Below are 22,802 nucleotides of genomic sequence, written 5' to 3'. Positions count from 1 at the left end.
ACTCTCAAAATACATACAGATATCTGATTTTGAAAACCTGTGTATATCCAGTATACATTGCTCAGGCGGTGAACAGGATAATAGCAGTGGAATATCAACTTTTATGGTTTCAGCCTTTATTATTATTCTCTGATTAAATTGTTATTTGAATGATTACAAGTCAAATGAGTTTTGAGTTGGCGAAATCACCTTGAAATATTTTTCCAGATATGATCATTCTAAAAGCTGACCTGAACCAGCTGTAAAAGAAAGCATAAATGAATGGATTGAGCATTGAGTTTAACAGTGTCAGCCAGTTAAGGGTTTCAATCACAGCAATTGGTGTTACATCATATGTTAGAGGCTGAAAAATGATGCAAAGAAAGTAAGGAGTCCAACACAAGAGAAAAACTCCCATAACTATTGCCAGAGTTTTGGTGGCCTTTCTCTCCATCTTGCTAACAGTTGCTCCGGACTTTGTGCTCTGACAGGTTGTGTTCTGGATGCTGTTTGCTTGTCTTTGTGCAACAATGAAAATCTTCAGGTAGATACTAAGCATTATAATGACTGGGATATAAAATGAGAAAATACATGCAAGAGTGGTGGATATTAGAGCATCAATTACACAACTTTCTTCACATTTTCCTTGATTAAACCCTGCAATTATGATGCCAATTCCAATTAGAGCAGCAAATCCCCAGCTCACCAGGATCATGATCCCAATGACACGATCATTTATTTTACTTCTGTAAGTGAGAGGCTGACACACTGCGTAATATCTGTCAATAGAAATACAGCATAAGCTCAAAATAGAGGCTGTGCTTAGAGTCACATCAAAACTTCCTCGTACTTTACAAAACAAACCTTCATGAAACCAACATGAAGTTACAGTGAAGGCCATGCTGAAAGGAAAGACTAAAACTCCTACAAGCAGGTCAGCCACAGACAGAGACAGGATGAGGTAGTTAGTCGGGACGTGGAGCTGTTTGAAGTAAATGATGGAGATTATTACGAGAAGGTTTCCACACACTGTGACAACAGACAGAGAGCCGAGGAAAACATATAATAATACACACATTAGGGAAGGGTTGCTTGTAAACACGTAAGCTCCATTATCTGATTCGTAGCAGGGATGTATGTCACGAACAGTGTACGACCTGTTGACAGTCCTCTCTGGTTCCATGATCCTTGATTCCTGCAATTCAATTTTCCAATATTAACCAATTACAGTGAGAACACCACAGCGTCATCAGTGTTCTTAAGACACAAAGACATGAAGTTACAGTAACCAAAGACTTGTAGTTTAAGTTTCATACCATAATGACACGTCACTGTTGATGTGTGTCTTTATTCACTATTCCACTGTGCAGAAGCTTTGGACTTAATATTTAAATAATCAACCCCCACATAGTGACCATCATGAATACAAAGGTGTCTTGTCCAATCAGATGTGATACACTACATTTGAGTTTGCATGTGACAGTAGAATAATGCAATAACATAGTAACTGTCTGTGTGTGTGTGTGTGTGTGTGTGTGTGTGTGTGTGTGTTATACCACTTTTCATCAAAACTAGCATGTATATGCAGGTTCTTAAAACGCAGTTAGTCCTGTCTATCTATCTTTCATGAAATGACCACTGCAGAGTCTTTTGACCAGGGAATGAATGCTGATTGTACCTTTTCCCTCTGAAGACAACTGAAGACAAAAGTGGTTTGTGGATGAGGGGCTCTATGATCTGTTTTAACAATAACTGTTTAACTGAAGAAAGTCGGGGTTGTTTGAACTTCTCAATTCTGGGGACCACCATCGATGTGGTATGGGGTCATTTTGCTAAAGGGCCACAGGGAGTCAGTATGATTCAGAAAAAAATAAATTATCAAAAGCTTAACAATATTAAGCACACCTGAGGGGCTCTCCACACCAGTGGGCAGGAGAAGTGAATGAAATGTTAAGATCTGACATGTTTTCCATGCGCCACTTGCTAATGCGACTTTATCGTTGTAATGATCCAGATAATAACAGCCTTCAGTTAAATAGTGCCACATAGCCACATATAGAAAGTTACAGTACAGAGGGAAATGTGGTGACGTTTTTTTTGTTTGTTTGTGTGTTTTTTGTTGATCATGTTTGCAACTTGTGGTGCAGGAAAGGTGACTTTCAAAAGGGGAAAGAGCACTCGCTGTCAGTAGTATGATCACATACACACAATCCTAGTAGATTTCATGATCACTAAGTAAAGTGTGGACATATTTATCCTCTGTTCAATCTCTGTTTATTCATGGATGTTCAAGAACATTGACTGATTATATTTAGCATACATTTACGCTAATCATAATTGCATATTTTCTGGATATGACTATGTATATGTTACTATGCATTTAAGTCTTTGTGACTTTAGGTGATCTGCAGAATATAATGGTAACAGAATGAGAGAAGTCCAGCTCGGCTTATTGTGCACATTTTAGGAACATACAATAAACCTGTTAAATCAGACTCCGATGACTACTGGTAATTATTAGTGCTTCTATTAATGTGTGGATGCTGAATGTCTATGGAAGTGGACCTGAACCCATCTGGCCCAGGCTTGGATCGCTTTTCCCCCAAATTAATCATTGGTGAGTAAGCCGGGAGGGGCTCAAGGGAGCTGACTGTCCACCGATTTATTTTCAGATAATAAATGTAATTAAATGTCTTTCTTTCTTTCTTTTTTTTAAACTGCATTTCAAATATACGCTAACAAGTGCTGCAAAAACTTGTGTTTAATGCATTTTGTGCAAATATGTTGCAATAACCCCAGGCATTTGGGATTATATACTTGTAGTGTATATCTGTAGTATTGTTAAGGTCTCGTAAAATGGATTGTGGCATGTTTCCCATTTTCAATGGTTTTATGTTTGAATAAAAACACAAATATCTGAAACACATGCGGAGCGCAGTAGCAGTGAAAATATACATGTATGAGGGAGAGTAAAGATATTAATATTATCATGCCAACCCTAATCATTACATAGAATTATAGACAAGTTTATATTTAAACAGCTCTTAACAAGAAATCAAAGGAGTGTTGGGATGGGCAGTGTTTTTGTATCATTTTTATATTTTTAGAAATGAAGGTGTTATGCTGTAAAAACCCCCCATGTAAACAAACCTTTAACAGGACCAGAAAATAATGATAACCTAGATTTGCTGTTTGTCTCGTCAAGGGTTTAAAATCAAAGTGGGTCAGTAATAACAAACTAGTTTGGTGTAGACAATATTTGCTAAGACCCATACACCCGCATAAGAAATATAAATTATCATGCCAGCGTTTCCAAAGATACCATACACGTCAGGTTGTTTTTTATGAAAACATTACGAAAAAAATTGAACACAACACACAAAATTTCTGTTTGACATGATGGAACAGGCATTAAAACATATCTTTATTTCAAATACTTTTCATGGAAGTGCCATTTTAAGGACTCACAAGATAATTAATGGGGTCTTGTCAAACAAACCTCACAGTGTTAGACAAGTGTTGTCACATGTTTGCATAATCTGACCAGGCTGTCACAGCCTGTCTTTCAAATATCTACCTGAGGACTTATCTTAAATTGAACTGCTATTTTAAATCACCATTTCAAATATATACTGCCCAGTGCTGCCATAACTTATTGCAATACCATGTGTTTATTGTGTACATCTGTTGCAGGTCATCTTTGGCATCTGGCATTATATACTTGTATATATTATTGTTACTGGTGAATTGATAAAATCCTTTTCACTTGCAGTGAAAGCTTTGGCCTATATCTCAATAAAAACACAAATATCTCATGTAGCGTAAAGTGTAAAGTACAGTAGCAGAATACTAATATTTATTATGCCAACCTTTATTACTAAATACAATTATTGCCAAGCTTATATTTCAATTCAGCTTTTTAAACAAGGAGTCAAAGGAGCTTCGAATCAGAAAAATCGCCTTGAAATATTTTTCCAGATATGATCATTCTAAAAGCTGACCTGAACCAGCTGTAAAAGAAAGCATAAATGAATGGATTGAGCATTGAGTTTGCTAATGAAAGCCAGTTGAGTGTTTCAAATACAGGCAGCGACACCCTTGCTTTACTCAAAGACAGAAATGTCAGACAAAAAAAGAAAGGCGTCCAGCATAAGAGAAAAACTCCCATAACTATAGCCAGAGTTTTGGTGGCCTTTCTCTCCATTTTACTAACAGTAGCTCCAGACTTTGTGCTCAGACAGGTTGTGTTCTGGATGCTGTTTGCTTGTCTTTGTGCAACAATGAAAATCTTTAGGTAGATACTAAGCATTATAATGACTGGCATGTAAAAGGCAAAAACACATGCGAGAGTTGTTGATAGCACAGCATCAATTAAACAACTTTGTCCACATTTTTCTCGATTAAAACTTGCAATCATTATGCCAATTCCTATTATAGCAGAAATAGCCCAGCTCACCAGGATCATGATCCCAATGACATGATCATTTATTTTACTTCTGTAAGTGAGAGGCTGACACACTGCGTAATATCTGTCAATAGAAATACAGCATAAGCTCAAAATAGAGGCTGTGCTTAGAGTCACATCAATGCTTCCTCGCACTTTACAAAATAAAGCCGGATGATACCGACAGGAGGTTACAGTGAAGGCCATGCTGAAAGGAAAGACTAAAACTCCTACAAGCAGGTCAGCCACAGACAGAGACAGGATGAGGTAGTTAGTCGGGACATGGAGCTGTTTGAAGTAAATGATGGAGATTATTACGAGAAGGTTTCCACACACTGTGACAACAGACAGAGAGCCAAGGAAAACATATAATAATACACACATTAGAGAAGGGTTGCTTGTAAACACGTAAGCTCCATTATCTGATTTGTAGCAGGGATGTATGTCACGAACAGTGTACGACCTGTTGACAGTCCTCTCTGGTTCCATGATCCTTGATTCCTGCAATTCAATTTTCCAATATTAACCAATTACAGTGAGAACACCACAGCGTCATCAGTGTTCTTAAGACACAAAGACATGAAGCTACAGTAACCAAAGACTTGTAGTTTAAGTTTCATACCATAATGACACGTCACTGTTGATGTGTGTCTTTATTCACTATTCCACTGTGCAGAAGCTTTGGACTTAACATTTAAATAATCAACCCCCACATAGTGACCATCATGAATACAAAGGTCTCTTGTCCAATCAGATGTGATACACTAAATTCGTGTTTGCATGTGATATGATGATACAATAATGCAATAATACAGTAACTCTGTGTGTGTGTGTGTGTGTGTGTGTGTGTGTGTGTGTCCTTGAGTCTGTTTCAACAATTTCAAAACTTTTGAAACTTGAAACTTTTGAAACAAATCATTTGAGTTTCACTAGAATACTGAAGGATCTACCGCACTTTATACAGACACAATGCAAAGCACCTAACTACAAATGTTTTCCTTGGTTTTGAAGAAAAAGGCTCTTGGCCAAGATCATCTTGAAAAATGTGAGACTGTGTCTTAGATATGTATATTTTTCTCTCTCATTCACTGTGGCTTGACTCCTAATCCTACACTATGTAGGTTCAAGAGGAAGGCCTTGCCGAACCAACAACCACCTGAAGCCTCCCAGTGGGACTCCCTTACAATGCTGAGCTGTCACAACATGTTGCGAGAGTCTTGAATTCATAAGCAGTTTGGATTTAGTGCAAACAATGTAACACCTCAAGATCTCTGCTGGTACACTCAAAACACAGGGGACGAAGGCAGTGATGGAGCTGTTAGGACACACTTTAATAGAGAAATAGCAAGACTCTTATATCTCGGAGAAAATATGCAGTGTGTGTGGTTTAAAATGTTGAATTCTCAATAGAAAAATAAGCAATGCTTGTCAGTTTGGAGACAGTTTTGGTGAAGAAGTGAACAGAACATGACAGCAGTTTGAGCTGAATTATGCTTCAGTGAACGCTTTGAGTTTGTTGAGAATAATGCATATGAGATGGAACCTTTGCTGTCATTTTTATGTATATTGGTTGTATGTTGGTCAAAACTGAGTTTATTGTTTATAGTTCATGGAACCTCATCGTGACTTCCTCAGAAATTTGGTCTGCACACATAGTTTCCTCAGATTTAGCAAACAGTGCTTCAGTGTTGTCCTTCCCCTCCGTCTCCTGTCTGTCTCTTCCCTGTCTGTTATGTGTGTGTGTGTGTGTGTGTGTGTGTGTCTAACTGCAGGGCATGGCTGGCAGGTCTGGTCTGACCTCCTCCTCACCTGAGCACACCTGACTCAAATCATTGCTGCAGTATACAAAGAACTGGCCTTCCACCAAGTATTTGTCAAATCTTCTGTTCATCCTAGTGGTAACAACTGAGACCCCAGAGATCCACAAAGTATTTATGTTTTTTATTGCCTTGTCTGCTTAGCTGTATTACATTAAGTGTATGGATCATTTTTTGAACTTTCATGAAACCATTGTCTTTTTTACATCCTCCTGTCTCCATGTCTGAGTTATAGCTATTGGGTCTGTTTACTCCTGTACTAAAATGTAACACCAGTCCAACACCAAATTGCTATGTGTGTATGTATATATATAATCAACTTGTAGCTGGCAAAAAGTCAGGCCTTTTTAGTTTAGTTTAGTCAAAGTAAACCAGAACTAAAATCCAAATCCCAAAAAAGTTGGAAACTCTGTAAAACATAAATAAAAACCAAATGCAGTCATTTGCAAACCAAGTGTGTTTACTCACAGTGATTTTGTCTTCCTGAGCCCATGTAGTAATATCCTTTATCCAATCATCTGTTTGACATCTGTCACCATTGAACCTGTTTACCTGTGGAATGTTCCAAACAGGTGTTTTTGGAGCAATAACTTCCTGCAGTATCATGTGTTTAATGCATGGTGTGCAATAATCCCAGATATTTGCAGTTATATCATATTAAGAGTTGATAAAACTTATGGGGCCATTTTCCTTTTGAAATGAAAGTTTTATATTGAAATAAAACATAAATATCTGAAGGCAAGGTACAGTGTAAAATACAGTGTCAGTGAAAATAAACAGAGTAAAGATATTGATCTTTGTTGTGCCAGCCTTTATTATCACATATAATTATTGACAAGTTTACATTCAAATTCAGCTTTTCAAGAAGTCAAAGGAGCTTTGAGTTAGAGAAATCGCCCTGAAATAGCTTACCAGTAATGATCATTCTAAAAGCTGACCTGAACCAGCTGTAAAAGAAAGCATAAATAAAGGGATTGAGCATTGAGTTTGATAGTGCCAGCCAATTAAGGGTTTCAAACACAGCAACAGATACTGAATCAGTACTAAAAGAAAGAAATGTCATGCAAAGAAAGAACGGAGTCCAACAGCTCAGAAAAACTCCCATAATGATGGCCAGAGTTGTTGTGGCCTTTCTCTCCATCTTACTGACGGTTGCTCCAGACTTTGTGCTCTGACCGGTTGTGTTCTGGATGCTGCGTGCCTGCCTCTGTGCCACGAGGAAAATTTGAAAGTAGATACAAAGCATTATGATCACTGGGAGATAAAATGACAAAATAAGACCCATAATGTTTGCCAAGAGAACATTATTTGAGCAGTTTTCTTCACATTTATCTTGGTTTAATCCTGACATTATGACACCAATTCCAATGAGAGCAGAAATAGTCCAGCTCACCACGATCATGGTCACAACAACATGATCAGTTATTTTAGTCCTGTATGTCAGAGGCTGACACACTGCGTAATATCTGTCAATGGAAATACAACATAAGTTCAAGATAGAGCACATGCACAGTGATATATCGAAGCTGTCTCGTATTTTGCAAAATAAATCTTCGTTCCAGCATGAACTCACAGAGAAGGCCATGCTGAAAGGAACGATTAAAACACCAACAAGCAGGTCAGCCACAGCAAGAGAGAGAATAAGATAGTTTGTGGGAGTGTGGAGCTGTTTGAAGTAAATGATGGAGATTATTACAAGAAGATTTCCACATATAGTGACAGCACATAAAGAGCCAAGTATAACAGATAATAAAACACATACTGTCGAAGTGCTGCTTAGCAATATGTAAGATGAATTGTCTAATTCATAGCAAGAATGTATATCACTGACAACATAAGTTCTATTCAAAATGGCTTCTGGTTCCATGCTTCTCACCTCCTGCATCAATAATACTGATAATTTATAGGTTTTAAGAAAACTTCCTTACAAGCTTTCACGGAAAAAGAGCACCATTTGAACTCATCACATCGCTCTCATTAAATTGCATACAATACCTCTGTAGTCACATGAGTTTTTGATGAGTTTGCACTGAACTACATGCTGAACCTGTGGACTTGTTACATGTGTATTTATCAAGCATCACCATTATCTCATCACCATTATTAATATTCATGTTATGTAAAGTAAACTCCCCTGACTTTCCACATCAGAGGAACCACCAGAGGAAGTCACAACCTGTAAGGATAAGATAGATAATGCTTTATCAGAAGATACCAGAGGATGGCTGGTGCCACCACAGAGTCAGTGATGGTCCTCAGGAGGGCCTCGGCAGTCCACATGCCGAAGTATCCTTGGGCGAGATACTGAACCCCAAAACTGCCTCCAATGCTGTGCCATCGGTGTGTGAATTCATATGTACACTGCGTTGGATAAAAGCGTGCCAAATGACTAATTGTAATTGTCATTGTGTTGGGTTCCTTTTAGCCAGAGATGGTTTTAAGGTCCCTCCAGACTCCACTGATGTTGCTCTGCTCAAACTGATCCTCCATCTTCCTCCCGTTTTTGCCCCTAAAATAGAGCCAGGAATTTCTAATACAGATCAGCCCAACTTTGACTTGGAAAAGGTTCCAACTTTCTCGCACTATTGAGAAAGGTTATAATCCAGTGGAATGACCCATTTTTTTGTACTTCAACATGGGTCCATGACCACCAAACTTGAATCAGTTGTCATCTACAAACCCAGAACTGATTTGGAAAAGGTCCCAAGTTGTAGTTCAAAAAAAAAAAAGGGTTGTGTCCAGTGGACAGTCCCGAATGGAGACAGTGTACAACTGGGAAATGCGCATCCACTTTTTCACATATCTGTACTTCAGCAGATGTAGTTGTCAGTCCTCTGGACTTCTTTCACACTTCACCTTGCAGAAATTCTATACTTTCTACTCCACTACATTCCCACACTGTGTTGCATTACGCTTACGGTCTCATTGCTGATTTTTTTTTTCTTCAATAGTCACTCATTTTGACTCATTTTGTGTGATGGTTTTGGGTGTTAGTTGAGTTATTTCCTGTTTTGTGTCGTGTTTTGTTTTACTTCCTGCCTTTGTCTCTTTACCGCCTTTGTGACTGTCGATTAGTTTCCCCTGTCCCTCGTCAGTCTTCCCTCTTGTGTATTTAGTCAGTGTTTTTTCCATCTTTCAGTTGTTACACCGACTGCATCTGTTCCCTTGTCCTGCTTTTGTTGCTAGTGTTCCTCATCTGTATTCCCTCATGCCATACTGGTTTGTTACTAGTTTTGTTATTTGTATTGTTCCTTGTTCTTAGATTTTGCTCGCTCCCTCACTTTTTGTTGGCTGCCAGTTTTGTTTGACTGGAATCAGCTTTTGTCATTAAAGCTCACTTTTTTTCTTCTACCTGCCTTAGTGTCTTGCATTCAGGTTTTATATATCTGTTAATATAGTTTTCTATCTCCAGCCCAAGTTTATACACTCCGTTGCAAACAGCAGTTACCATTTATGAATGCTGTTCTATGTGCCTGCATACTTGTGCTGACAGATCAGCAGATCTGAACACTATACCTGGGTGTGACACAAAAAGGAATTCGGTCTCCTCACTGACAGTCGATATAAACATTCACATCCACTCTTGAACTCGCATGAAACATAAAATGTCTTTAGACTATAACACGAAAAACACACTCATACTGACAACGTTCTGCACACACACACAACTTACATTCTAGCAGACTACAGGTGGTTACACGACTGATTTCCACTTTTAACCTTGCAAGAGAAAAGCTTTTAGGATGATGACATACTACAAATGTAAAGCTATCTCAGAGTACTTTGGCACTGGTTCCTGTAGTGTAAACTTCCTTAATTCACTGAAGAGCAGGACAGAGCCGCTAACATTACGTTAAACTCTGATAGCATAGTATACTGGTTTCCAGCCAGTTGGGGAATACTACATAGTTGATATGCTAGTTGTGAATGGGCCTTCAAAGTAACAGTCGGTTACTACATTAGGTTAAACTAGCTGGCTGGACATGCTAATGACTGCAGTTAGTCTTTGTTAGAGATGATAAAAATCCATTGTTTAATCAGTTGCTTAGACTGTCCTTTATCCTATAGACAGTATTCTTCAAACTGTTCAAATGCAGAGTATCGCTGGAGAGTCGCTGTTTTGGGAAGGGTATAGCTCATGGTTAATTTGTAATATCTACTATAGCCTACCGACATTCTGCAAGTGTGTTTCCATTCATCAGTCCGGTCTCTAGAAATTATATGTATATTCAACAAACCTGCAGCAGCAAATGCGTTTTGAGGGAAAGGTAATGCTGACTGAATTACATTGAGGATCCACTCATACTGCCTTACAGTTTATCTGGTATTGCTGTGTTGGTGTTGTTCTTACAACATTATAATTAATGTTGGTGCAGCACCATCACTGCAACTGACCAAGTCCGCGTGCGGTGCAGGTCAAGGTGGATGAATGGGACAGGCACAAGACTTTCACCCCAGAGACTAGGGTTTGTGTCCCATGTGGAACTTCTTATTGTTGACTTGTTATTTTAAGACTTGGTTCAGTTATTACTTTCAGTTTCATTCGCCTGTTTTGATACAGAAATATCATTATATTTAACCAAAATCCCAATCTTTCCCTAACCTTGCTGCAGTGCATTTTTTGCCTAAACCTAACCACAGACTGGAATCTGGACACAAACCCTGGATTCTGGTGTCACAGTCCTGAACTTTGTCACAACTGTAATTATGAAAACACATAAGTAATATACAGACATAATATCTAGGAGACAGGGTCAACAGGTCAATCGAGGATGATGGTGCTTGAATGGGATGAGCTAGTATCAGTTTAGCAACAGGTTAGGTGTTCACCACTATAACCTGGAAAGTCAGAGTCCATTGACAGATATTTAATTTGACTATTACTCTTCTGTTGTGTGAGTATGTGCACAGAAACAAAACTCAATGATGTCAACGAAGAATTCTACTTAGACTGACTCATCATTCTTACACTTAAGAAAAGTTTTGGTTTGATATTCAGACAGTAAACAGAATGTATTACCCAAACTGTAACAAAGGTTATTCTCAGATGTCATGTTTGTTCCTTGTTCCTCATTAAATTGGACTCTGTGGGTCTATTATGTCATCATTCAGATCATTAAGTGGCCATGAGTTTGTTTTGCTCTATTAGTTCTGTTATTGCTAGAAAACCAAAAGGCCCCAGGTTGAGGAGGTAAGAAGTGTGCTTGTGTGTGTGTGTGTGTGTGTGTGCAAGCGTGTGTGTATGTGTGTATGTGCTTGTGACAAAGACAGCCTGGGGACCAATAACAACACCATACATTCACACCTCTAATTGAAGGTTCTTGCATCACATCATTTAGCTCGAGACATAACAATGAAGCCATAAGTGGGAATTCGGATCAACATGCATTAAACTTTTGATTTTGAAAAATATGCTACCCATATCAGGAAAAATAAACATACAGTGATAAAAGTAAACAAGGCAAACAAACTGTATAGCCAACTGAACTGTTCTGTTCTGTCCCAGAAAGTCAATTTAAAAAGGAACGTATGTTATTCACAGTAGCTTCTCAGGCCTGCTGGAGGTGGACTGCTTCTCTTATTCGATTCGAGCATTCAGAGTTACTGACTGTGAACTTCCTTGACCTCTCCTGACCCAGCTGGCATCGTCATTCACACGCACCTCAGTATGCACATCAACAAACAACCATATCACCATCCATAATGCTACAGCTCTCTTTCTGACTGTCTTCAGTTTAGTAGCAGTGGTTTCAGTCAATCAATCAATCAAACCTTTATTTGTCCCCAATTGCTGTGCAACACATAAGTACGCATCAACCACTCATGATCATAATCATAAATAGAATAAGAATGCTCAATATGGATAAAATAGTAAAAAAATAAATACAAGTGAAGATATAAACCACGGGGGGGGGGGGGGGGGGGTGTTTATATCTGTTAGTTTTGGTATATGGAAGTCTGAGAAGTGAACCAGAAGGAAGAAACTGAAACTGTTGATATAGAGGATGAGAGCAATCTGGCAAGATGGATTCTGCTTTCTTGTGCGCTGTGTGTCAATACTGACGGGAGTTGAAATGCAAAAAACAACTGATTCAGGCAGTAGCACAGATGATTCAGATGGTCAACAGATTCAGGCAGATCTTTTTATTCAAGGTTAAAAGTCTGGAACGACTGACGACAACAAAATAACATTTGATAAAATAATAAATTCAGATCTCTTGTGATTGGGACAGCACAAGACTCAGAGACGAGACGAGACTCAGACAGTTAGTCCATATTCATTTCTGCATTTAGATCAACTGTAAAAATTGTGTACTCGGGAAAATGAGACACCTTCTGTATCTGCAATTGAAGAGCTGATAGCAAATTCTCCAGTAATGTTACTGTGTGAACCCAGAAGCAACGACACACAACACTCTTTCCAGCAGGTACCGTTGCCATAGCAACGATGTCAACAATAAAGAAATAATCCTCATTTAAAATACATTCATCCGGGGACGGGGTCACAGTGACTGATCTGATCTGCTGCTTCACTGTATACTCAATATCATTCTTTTTTTTTTTTTTTTTTTTGATCAGTGGAAATGCAAAATAGAAAATGTTGAACATATTTTAGCCTGTTCATAACATGAGATGGCAGGGGTTAGACAAGCTCTGAGTCAAGTTTAACTTTTATAAGACACATTATCCCTCTAACATTATTTATTCTGATTACTTCCTAATTGATGATGATTTGCCTTTACCAGTACGTGTGGCAGTCGTGTTTTCATTTGTTCTGCAATGAACTAAAGTCATGTTCTACAGATGCCCGTTTGGACTTAAGTATTCAATAAAGAGTCTGTGTCCACAAAAAAATCAGTCCAGTAAATGGACACGCACTGCAGATTAATAAACCATTGAACAGAAGTGAAAAGGAGTCGATGAACTCATCGGGTGTCCTTTTTGGCAGACTCTGGGGTTTGTTTGTTCGTTAGCAAACTAAATTGATCCGATTTATCTTACTATGTACACTAGACAGATAAACAGAAACATTTCTTCAACAAATCACTATGAAAGCTTCCAAGATTTCCATGGTAGTGGGGTTCATGTCTCATTCAGACATACTGTGACCATTTAGTAGAAAGTCTTTATGAAACTTCCCATTATAGCATTTAAAGCTACAAGACATTGTCATTGCTGTGTCGTTTACAGAGAGAGGGCAGAGTTGGCACAGGCCTCGGACGCAGGGCTGGCATTACATACAGGGGAACCAGCCAGACTCTGGCCAATTACATTAGCCACCCAATAAATATGGTGGTTTGTAAGAATGTAGGAACAACCAAGACCTGAAAGACTCTTCAGAAACTCCATAGCATCTTTGGCTGTCCACTTGTGGGCTGTGCCCTCATCAGTGCCCTCTTGAGGTTAGAAGGCACTTTAGAACTGTTCATTTTCAAATGCCTTTCACCTCAGTGTCGCAAGCTATAGATTTGCAGCTAACTTTGAATGACCATTGGAACAAACATGCCCTGTCAGCTGTCAGCTGTCACCATTAAGGCAATGTTTGGATTTAGAATTAATCTCTGTGTATTCCCCTGTGGTTTTATTGTACACCTTGATGCCAGCCTAGTTAGCAATGTTTTTGACAACCTACTGTAGACACAAAACTAGCACAGTCAGGCACATTCCTGCCCAATCTGGCAACACTGAAATTGAAATGAATTTGCCGAGCAAGGTCATGTAGGTTGCGCAGAGAATCAAAGTTTGGTGAAATGAATACAGAATTGTACGGACCCCCATAAAAAAAAAAACTGAAATGTGCTCGTAGACATACACACAGTTCATTGTTGTTCAACTTTGTTCTGCTGTATGTTCCTCACATGCAAACAGAACGCAGTTTCCCATTCCCAACTGGACAACAATTATGGTAATGAGATAGATGTTGATAAGTACTAAGATTCTGCATAGTGTTAAATGTGACCAAGATGACCCATCAGCACTAATGCATTGCCAATCTTTCAACTGGGTTTTAACAGGTTTGATATGAAAAACAAACAGATTTTCATTTTTTTAACTGATACTGTTGACACTGTATGTTCTTTCTGACTCAAGTAATATATTTATGTACATGTATTTTCGAGTACAATTGTTTCTATATTGTTAATAATAAGAATTGTATTGAATTGTCGGAACTCTAAAACATGGAAGCAGGTGTCACTGTCAACAGGACTGCCATTGGGACTGACATACATCCCTGCTATGAAATAGATCATTTCAATTACAGACTGACAAACACCCCTTCCACTGTATGTGTGTTATTATATATTTTCCTTGCATTATTGTCTGTTGTCACAATATGTGGAAACCTTCTTGTTATAATCTCAATCATTTACTTCAAACAGCTCCACACTCCTACAAACTATCTTATTCTGTCTCTGGCTGTGGCTGATCTGCTCGTGGGAATTGTAGTCTTTCCTCTCAGCATGGCCTTCTCGCTCAGCTCATGTCTGTATCACGAGGATTTATTTTGCAAAGTACGGAGCAGTTTTGATATATCACTGAGCACATGTTCAATTCTGAATTTATGTTGTATTTCTATTGACAGATATCATGCTGTGTGTCAGCCTCTGACATATAGAACTAAAATAAACCATCATGTTGTTGTGATCATGATCCTGCTGAGCTGGGGGGTTTCTGCTCTAATTGGAACTGGAGTCATAATTGCTGGATTAAACAATGAGAAATGTGTGGAAAGGTGTTTAATTGATGTTCTCATTGAAAACACTGTTGGACCTATTTTATCATTTTACCTCCCAGTGATCATACTGCTGTGTATCTACCTGAAGATTTTCCTTGTGGCACAGAGGCAGGCACGCAGTTTCCAGAACACAACCGGTCACAGCACAAAGTCTGGAGCAACCGTCAGTAAGATGGAGAGAAAGGCCACCAAAACTCTGGCTATTGTTTTGGGAGTTTTTCTTCTGTGTTGGACTCCTTTCTTTCTTTGTATCACCTTTGTACCTTTGAGTAATAATTCAGTACCAGTTCCTGTGATTGAAACACTTAACTGGCTCACACTCTCAAATTCAATGCTCAATCCCTTTATTTATGCTTTCTTTTACAGCTGGTTCAGGGCAGCTCTTAGAATGATCATTTCTGGGAAAGTATTTCAAGGTGATTTTGCGAACTCAAATTTGAATTGACTTACTCTCCAGGGTGCAAAAATAGATTATGAAAATATCAATAATGTCTCAGTAAGTGCTGACACAAGTGCGTATGTATACACAGAAATTCAGTTGTATATTGGAGTCACCCGAGATCAAGTGTGAAGCATCATATTTGATCTGATATGATTTCAAGATGAAGTGGGTGGACAGGACGCAGAACAGCAGTGAGAGGATGGGAGGAGGGCCGGCATTTTTGCCACAATGCAGGAGAAGGTAACGGAGTCTCTCCACCAGACTGCAACAGCTTCATCCACCAGGCTGTCAAGATGCTGAACTCTCTCCCCTCTCTCCCACCTCTCCCTTCTGCCCCAAAAAGACTTGATTATAATCCTAACTCTCTTCCAGCACCAGTCATTTTATATAAAGGGACTTAAAATAAAATCTACAGTTCTTTCACTATAACCATATTCGCATTACGTTGTATATGGCAGCTGTTTATCCTGAAGCTTTTATATTTTTAGCACTTTTCAGTAGTTTTGTACCTCTATTTATTTTTAAACACTTGTATTTATCTTTATATTTATGCATACTTTGTTGGACTGTGGGAAACAATATTTCAGTCCCTCTTTATGTCTTGTACATATGCCGCAATTGACAATAAAGTTGACTTTTGACTTGACTTTGACACCCCCATGCCTTCCATGTGATTTCTGGTGACTTAAATCATGCCTGAGAGACCAGGGGTGAGAGGTATACCTGATTAGTCACCATCAGTGATATGTCATATTGTGCCACGACATGGATTTTGCAAAAGAAAAATGTTTTTGCATATTACATTACAATAATTCAGATTATGATAACAATTTTCCTGTTGTTGGCTGCAAGAACCAAGACAAAAGGCTTCATGTACTCGCACCACTTAAAGAGGTGAGGATTAATTTAATTGGAAATGTTCTCACAACAACTGGGTGGTTAACATGACCTTGTGCCAACTTTGGTGAAACATATTGCTGGCATCATATTCTAAATGGGGATATAATTTAAAAAAAAATCAAAGAAAATTTCTGTCGCAACATTTTAACATGTTGTCCTTGTGCTATTTTCAATTAAATATGGGGTTTAAATGTTTTTTGCGAATCATTACATTCTGTTTCTATTTGCATTTTACACACTGTACCAGCTTTTTTGGAAATGGGGTTCTACTTTATTTTCATGTGTAATTGGAGCCAATAAACATTTTTTACATTTTTTAAAAGAATTCTGTAGATATGTTCCCTTGCATTGCTAATAGAGTGAAAAGGCGTAGACTCATGCTTTGAAGGGAGCATCCCTTTTACTTTTGTAAGGGTGTGATATGAATTTCAGGTCATAATACCCACCACTACTACAGACAGTAAAATACTGGATTTATTTTATATCAACACCAAGGAGGCAGAAAACTCATCACTCTCCCTCCCTTGGGAAGATGTGATTACAAACTGGTGCACCTCCTGCATGTGTACAAACCTGTGCTGCATAGGCAGCCAGCTGTCACTCAGCTGTTTTGATACAACAATGTGGGAAGTACTTATTGATGCTCATAGGGAGGACATTGTGTCTCACATACTGTATAATATATACTTTATCAGTTATCAGTCTGTGTGGAGACTGGACTGTATGGTGTTCCTCTGACAAAAAAAAAGGGGCATTACTCCTGACATAAATTCTCTCCTCAAGGAAAAAATGAGGACATTAGCACAGGAGATAAAAAGGAGCTGCAGAATGTGCAGAGGGAGGAGGAGGTTCAGAGAGGGTACAAGCAGAGCTGCTCGGGAGGTCTGGCAGGAGGTTGATGCTGAAGGTGGAATCTCTCTGCTGGTCGGGCTATGTAGGGGTGGAGCAGGAGACATCAGGTGGGCGGCCTGGGAGTTGAGACTCTTGGGAATTGTCAGAGGTGGACTCAAACAGGAAGCAAGCCAACTCAGAAATGGGACATGGCTAGAGGGTAGGAAGCAGGTGGCTACCAGACTCAGGGAACCTGGGACCGAAGCTTGGACTGGTAGCTGGGAACCTAGAGATGATGGGGGCGAACAGGCTTCATTCTAAACTCAGCATGAGAGCTACTGGACAAATCCAGTTGAGCCAACATGGCCTTTTCAAAATTATTATTCCCATTTAACAATTTATCCATGCCTGGAGCATCCACATACCAGGGCTTTGAATTGATTGGTGATGGCCCTCATCTCCTTCATCCAAACAGCTGTCAGACTGTTTAACTCCAGCATCATGTGATGTAGCACTGTGTTGATGCTGTCTTTCTCAATTCGACATGAACCCACTTTGCTTTGGACTACTGTTATCACTGCAAATATATGCTCACATTATCTGTTTCATCTGGTGCAATTTCTAAGTTTTATATTTCTCTCAACTTTGCAATAACACTATTTATTATCCATATTGACAACGGTGCTTTTATAAACTGTATTTTTGTACATATACATAGTCCTAATATGTCTCAAGTGCAATAGTATTTCTTAAGTGCAATACAACATATGTCATTAGTAGCGTCTCATCAGAATATTAGCAATAGTACTTATTTATGGCAGTAATAATCTGTACAAATGAAGATATACATAGTTGTTTTTCTATTCTGTACCCAGTATACTTTTCTGATTTTGACCTCTTTATGCGCTTTATGTGCTTGCTCTTTGAAATACTTGCTGGCTGTAACGACTAAATTTCCCTGGTGTGGGATCAATAAAGTCTTATCTTATCTTGTCTTATCCTTACAGTCCATAGCACCATTCACATAAAAGGTGTGTGGGAATGGTGAGGAGGGCAAAGGTCAAGTCAAGGAAAAGGCAGTCCAAACATAAACAAAGGAAAGAATCTTGAATCCAACTAAACAAGGTTCTGGCAAACAAAACAAGAATCCAAGTCACTTGAAATAAACACTGGGAAAAGGCTGGAACACCTGACACAACGTACTAAGATGAACTGGCACAGGCTGAATACACTTCAGACAGAAGGTTAATAAGGGACAGGTGAAACAAATCAAAAATCACAAGGTTTGATGTCCTTGGAAAAACACGTGATGATGTCTACCAAAATGAAAAATCAGATAATCACAGTTCATTGATGTCATCTCCAGTACATTATGTTGCTCTGGCATCTAATGTCAACAAGATGATTACTCCCACATCTGATTGGACTATGATATAATGTATTTATTATGGAAATAAGCAGGGGTTGATAAAAATCAAATTGTGCCCAGTGGCCCAGTGATGAAGAACACCCATCAACACTGATGTGTGAACTACCTTCGCTATTCAAAAGGTATGCCATAAAGTGAAAATCACTGTTTTCACTTAGAGAACTATCATTGCAGCTTTGCACTCATGCAGGGCTAAACAGTTTAAAATCAACATTATTTTTTCTATTTTCAATATTATTCATTTTTAATGGAAAACTGATTTACAGGAACCCGGAAACATGGCACCAGAAGTCACTGTTGAACACACTTATGTCGACTTACCTCTCTGTCACAAAAGACTGAATGTTTCTTACATACTGACAAGCTCACCTTCCACAGTATGTGTTTTATTATATGTTTTCCTCAGTTCATTGTCTGTTGTCACAATATGTGGAAACCTTCTTGTATTAATCTCCATCATTTACTTCAAACAGCTCCACACTCCTACAAACTCTCTCATCCTTTCCTTGGCAGTAGCTGACCTGCTTGTTGGAGTTTTAGTTTTTCCTTTCAGCATGGAATTCTCTGTAAGTTCATGTCTGTACTCTCAACATTTATTTTGCAAAGTACGAGAGACCATTGATGTAACACTGAGCACAGCTTCCATCCTGAATTTATGTTGTATTTCTATTGACAGATATTATGCAGTGTGTCACCCTCTGACATACAGAACTAAGATAAATGTTCCTGTTGTTGTGATCATGATCCTGGTGAGCTGGAGTGTTTCTCTTTTAGTTGCAATTGGCTTTTTTATTTCAGGAATAAAACATGAAAAATGTGAAGGAAAGTGTTTTATTGATGTTCAACTTGCAAACATTTTGGGACCCATTTTCTCATTTTACCTCCCAGTGATTTTAATGCTCTGTATCTACCTGAAGATTTTCCTTGTTGCACAGAGACAGGTACGCAGCATCCAGGGCACAAAGTCTGGAGCAACTGCCAGTAAATTGGAGAGAAAAGCTACGAAAACGCTTGCCACCATTATGGGAGTATTTCTGATGTGCTGGTCTCCTTTCTTTCTCTCCTTTTCCTTTCAGCTGTTGAATGATGTTTCAGTGCCAGTTGCAGTGATTGAAAGTCTTGGCTGGCTTGCACTGTCAAATTCTATGCTCAATCCATTTATTTATGCTTTCTTTTACAGCTGGTTCAGATCGGCTTTCAGAATGATCATATCTAGAAAAATATTTCAAGGTGATTTTTCTAACACAAAACTGCTTTGACCTATCCTGTGAAGTCCAGAAAAGCTGATAGATGAGTCAGTACTGATAAAATTTGGCATGATAAAGATTAAGCATGTCATTAGACTCTGCTACCTGTTTCTTTCTGTCATGTTTTGACAGTCATGTTTTTATTATCATCTTTATGCTATAAAATCAACATTTTAAGGTAGAACAAAGACTGGAGCACAAAAAGAGGTGCATTATAATGAGCTGTTAGTTTATGCAATTATGTAAATGTTACACAAATGGATATGGATATTCTGATTGAAGTTGTTCCAAGTTGTACTACTGCTATGTGATGTCTACACTGAGTAAAATTTTCAATATAGTATTGATTCCTGTATCTATGTATTTATTGAAAATGTTTCATTTAGTACACATTTAAATGCAAAGCAAAAACATATTTGTCATAAAATAAAATGTACGGAATGACATTAGATCAGATTCAACTTCATTGTAATCATCAGAGTGCAGCACAGAGACAACGAAATGCAGTTTAGTATCTAACCAGAAGTGCAAATAGGCATAATATCCAAAGTACAAATACATACAGGTAGTGCAATTGGCATGAGGATTAAACAGTATGAGGTACATGCAGGTAGTTCAAGTAATTTCTATGAAACTATAAAACATGTGCAACACAGTATGTAAACAAGTGACATGTGCAACAGGTAGCAAGTAGCAAGTGGCAGTGCAGTAAAATGTGTCCATGGGAGGGTGGTGGTGGTTGGAGGGGGGGCTGCTGGCGGGCAGAGTTCAGCAGGGTAATAGCTCTGGGAAAGAAGCTGTTCCTGTGCATGCTGGTGTGGGAACGGAGGCTCCTGAACCTCCTACCAGATGGCAGTGGGTCAAACAGTCCGTGGTTGGGGTGGGAGCTGTCTCTGCTGATGCTGCTTGTCCTTCTTAGACACCGCTTGTGCTGGAGGTCCTCGATGGCAGTTAGCTGGGCACCAGTGATGTACTGGATGGTTTTCACTACCTGTTGCAGGGCCTTCCGCTCGGAGGCCGTACAGCTGAGATGGCCGTACACCATACTGAGATGCAGTTGGTCAGGATGCTCTCGATGGTGCAGCGGTAGTAGTTAAATGGAATTTGATGAGCCAGGTTAACTTTCTTCCAGGAAGTAGAGGCGCTGTTTAGCCTTCTTTATCAGGGTGGAGGAGTTGAGGGTCCAGAAGAGGTCCTCGGAGATGTGAATGCCCAGGAACTTGAAGCTGGACACATTCAACCTCAGCCCCGCTGGTGTGAATGGGGGTGTGACTGAAGCCTTTAGTTTTCCTGTAGGCCACAATCAGCTCCTTTGTCTTGTTGGTGTTGAGGGCCAGGTTGTTGCCGGTGCACCACATCGCCAGCTGCTGAACCTCATCCCTGTAGGCTGACTCATCGTTATTATTTATCAGAACTGATGGGGGTCCAGTGTGGGGGGAAGACAGCATCTGAAGTGGGCCAAGACCAGCTTCTTGAAGCACTGATGTGATGATAGCGATGAGTGCGAAGGGGCAGAAGTCATTAAGGCCCACTGCAGTTGACTGCTTCTGTACCAGATCAGGGAGGGGGGTGGCTTTGTAAGCCTCAGGAATGTTTGTATAGACATGGTCCAGAGTTCTGTCTCCTCTGGTGGGGCAGGAGACATTCTGGTGAAATTTGGGGAGAAGAGTCCTCAGGTTGGAGTGGTTGAAGTCTCCAGCAACAATAAAAGCTCCATCAGGGTGTGCAGTTTTTTGTTTGTGGATGGCAGCATACAATTCTTTCATTACTAGTTTAGCATTAGCATCCAGGGGATTATAAGCTGCAGTTATCACAGTGGATGTAAACTCTCTGGGCAGATAAAAAGGCCTGCACTTGGTCATCAGATATTCCAGATTAGCAGAATATTGGTTCCTGATGATAACAGAGTCTGTACACCAACTTTTGTTCACGTAAATACACAGTCCTCTGCTCCTAGTCTTACCGGAGTGCTTTGCTGTTCTGTTCGCTCTGAAGACGCGGCGTCCCTGCAGGTCTAGCACGTTGTCTGGCGTGCTGTTGTTAAGCCATGTTTCAGTGGAAATGATGCCGTTGCAATTACAATTACAATTAGTCATTTTGGCAGACGCTTTTATCCAAAGCAACGTACATATTAATTCACACACTGATGGCGCAGCATCGGGGGCAGTTTTGGGGTTCAGAATCTTGCCCAAGGGTACTTCGGCATGTGGACTGCTGAAGCCAGGGATCAAACCACTAACTGCTCTACCTCCTGAGCCACAGCCACCCGATGCAGCCATTGCAGTCCATAAACATTTTCTGTGAGGTAATCTGAAGTCGTAGCTCATCCATTGTGTTCGCTAAGGACCGAACATTGGTGAGGAAGATACTGGGTAGCAATAGCCGGTGCGGTTGGCTGTAACAGTCCATAGACCTCCACGCTTCCCTCTCATTTGTTTATGATCTCGACACAGCTGATGGTCACTTCTAGTCTGCGTAGCTGAGTCGCTTGGCCTCGCTGTCCTGGCGATCTCTTGGGGGAGCTGAAGTTTGTTGAATACACTGCTTGTGAATCTAAATCTTAAATGTAAAAGCTGTTGTCTGCTGTAGGAAGTGTTCACAAAACTGTAGTGAGTGAACAGACTCGAAATCAGTAAGAAAATAATAACAATATCGCAAATTCTAGTGAGACGCTGAGCCTTGCATTGCGCATGCCCCATCTTGGTTATGTTGCAACCAGTGGGTGAGTTAGTGGGTGACTTTTCAAAAACATCTTCAAACCCTTGCAGGATGAGGACATTTCCACCAGCAGGAGTGACACTGACAATGTCTGGTCTTGTTGAGAGGTGGACTCTAAATGTACCTGTAATTGCTGGCACCATTCTGAACAATTCTTTATCACTTACAATGTGTCATCGACTCTGGTGGAGCTTCTTAGCTCCACCCTCGTGCTCACACCCCTCTGCTCATCCTCCACTCAGCCCTGCCAGCTTTTCC

At 39.6% G+C, this 22,802-nt stretch overlaps 5 protein-coding genes across 5 annotated transcripts; 2 read left to right on the top strand and 3 right to left on the bottom strand.

Moving 5' to 3' along the window:
- Positions 1–160: 160 nt before the first annotated feature.
- LOC143336587 (trace amine-associated receptor 1-like) lies at positions 161–1,060 on the bottom strand. The gene has a single exon (XM_076756830.1). It carries the CDS (start codon positions 1,055–1,057, stop codon positions 161–163), a length of 897 nt encoding a protein of 298 aa, XP_076612945.1. The 5' UTR covers positions 1,058–1,060.
- A 2,850-nt stretch (positions 1,061–3,910) lies between these two features.
- Positions 3,911–4,807, bottom strand: LOC143335868 (trace amine-associated receptor 1-like). The gene has a single exon (XM_076755518.1). The coding sequence runs from the start codon at positions 4,805–4,807 to the stop codon at positions 3,911–3,913; it is 897 nt and encodes a 298-aa protein (XP_076611633.1).
- A 2,301-nt stretch (positions 4,808–7,108) lies between these two features.
- LOC143336690 (trace amine-associated receptor 1-like) lies at positions 7,109–8,520 on the bottom strand. Its single transcript, XM_076756968.1, has 2 exons — positions 8,456–8,520; positions 7,109–8,012 (listed from the first exon to the last, which is right to left on the bottom strand). The coding sequence occupies exons 1-2, from the start codon at positions 8,518–8,520 to the stop codon at positions 7,109–7,111; spliced, it is 969 nt and encodes a 322-aa protein (XP_076613083.1).
- Positions 8,521–14,420: 5,900 nt separating this feature from the next.
- Positions 14,421–15,422, top strand: LOC143336689 (trace amine-associated receptor 1-like). The gene has a single exon (XM_076756966.1). The coding sequence runs from the start codon at positions 14,421–14,423 to the stop codon at positions 15,420–15,422; it is 1,002 nt and encodes a 333-aa protein (XP_076613081.1).
- Positions 15,423–18,857: 3,435 nt separating this feature from the next.
- Positions 18,858–19,838, top strand: LOC143336688 (trace amine-associated receptor 1-like). Its single transcript, XM_076756965.1, has one exon. It carries the CDS (start codon positions 18,858–18,860, stop codon positions 19,836–19,838), a length of 981 nt encoding a protein of 326 aa, XP_076613080.1.
- Positions 19,839–22,802: the final 2,964 nt, after the last annotated feature.

This window comes from Chaetodon auriga, chromosome 18 (genome assembly GCF_051107435.1).
Source record: "Chaetodon auriga isolate fChaAug3 chromosome 18, fChaAug3.hap1, whole genome shotgun sequence".
NCBI classification, from domain to species: Eukaryota; Metazoa; Chordata; class Actinopteri; order Chaetodontiformes; family Chaetodontidae; genus Chaetodon; species Chaetodon auriga.
This window is presented reverse-complemented; position numbering and strand designations above follow the sequence as displayed.

Excerpts from the sequence above, each read along its gene's own strand:
- LOC143336587 (XM_076756830.1), bottom strand. The coding sequence starts at position 1,057 with ATGTGTGTATTATTATATGTTTTCCTCGGCTCTCTGTCTGTTGTCACA.
- LOC143335868 (XM_076755518.1), bottom strand. The coding sequence starts at position 4,807 with ATGTGTGTATTATTATATGTTTTCCTTGGCTCTCTGTCTGTTGTCACA.
- LOC143336690 (XM_076756968.1), bottom strand. The coding sequence starts at position 8,520 with ATGTGGACTGCCGAGGCCCTCCTGAGGACCATCACTGACTCTGTGGTG. Across the intron at positions 8,013-8,455 it reads GTGGCACCAGCCATCCTCTG|CACTTCGACAGTATGTGTTT; the intron begins GTATCTTCTGAT and ends ATTGCTAAGCAG.
- LOC143336689 (XM_076756966.1), top strand. The coding sequence starts at position 14,421 with ATGGAAGCAGGTGTCACTGTCAACAGGACTGCCATTGGGACTGACATA.
- LOC143336688 (XM_076756965.1), top strand. The coding sequence starts at position 18,858 with ATGGCACCAGAAGTCACTGTTGAACACACTTATGTCGACTTACCTCTC.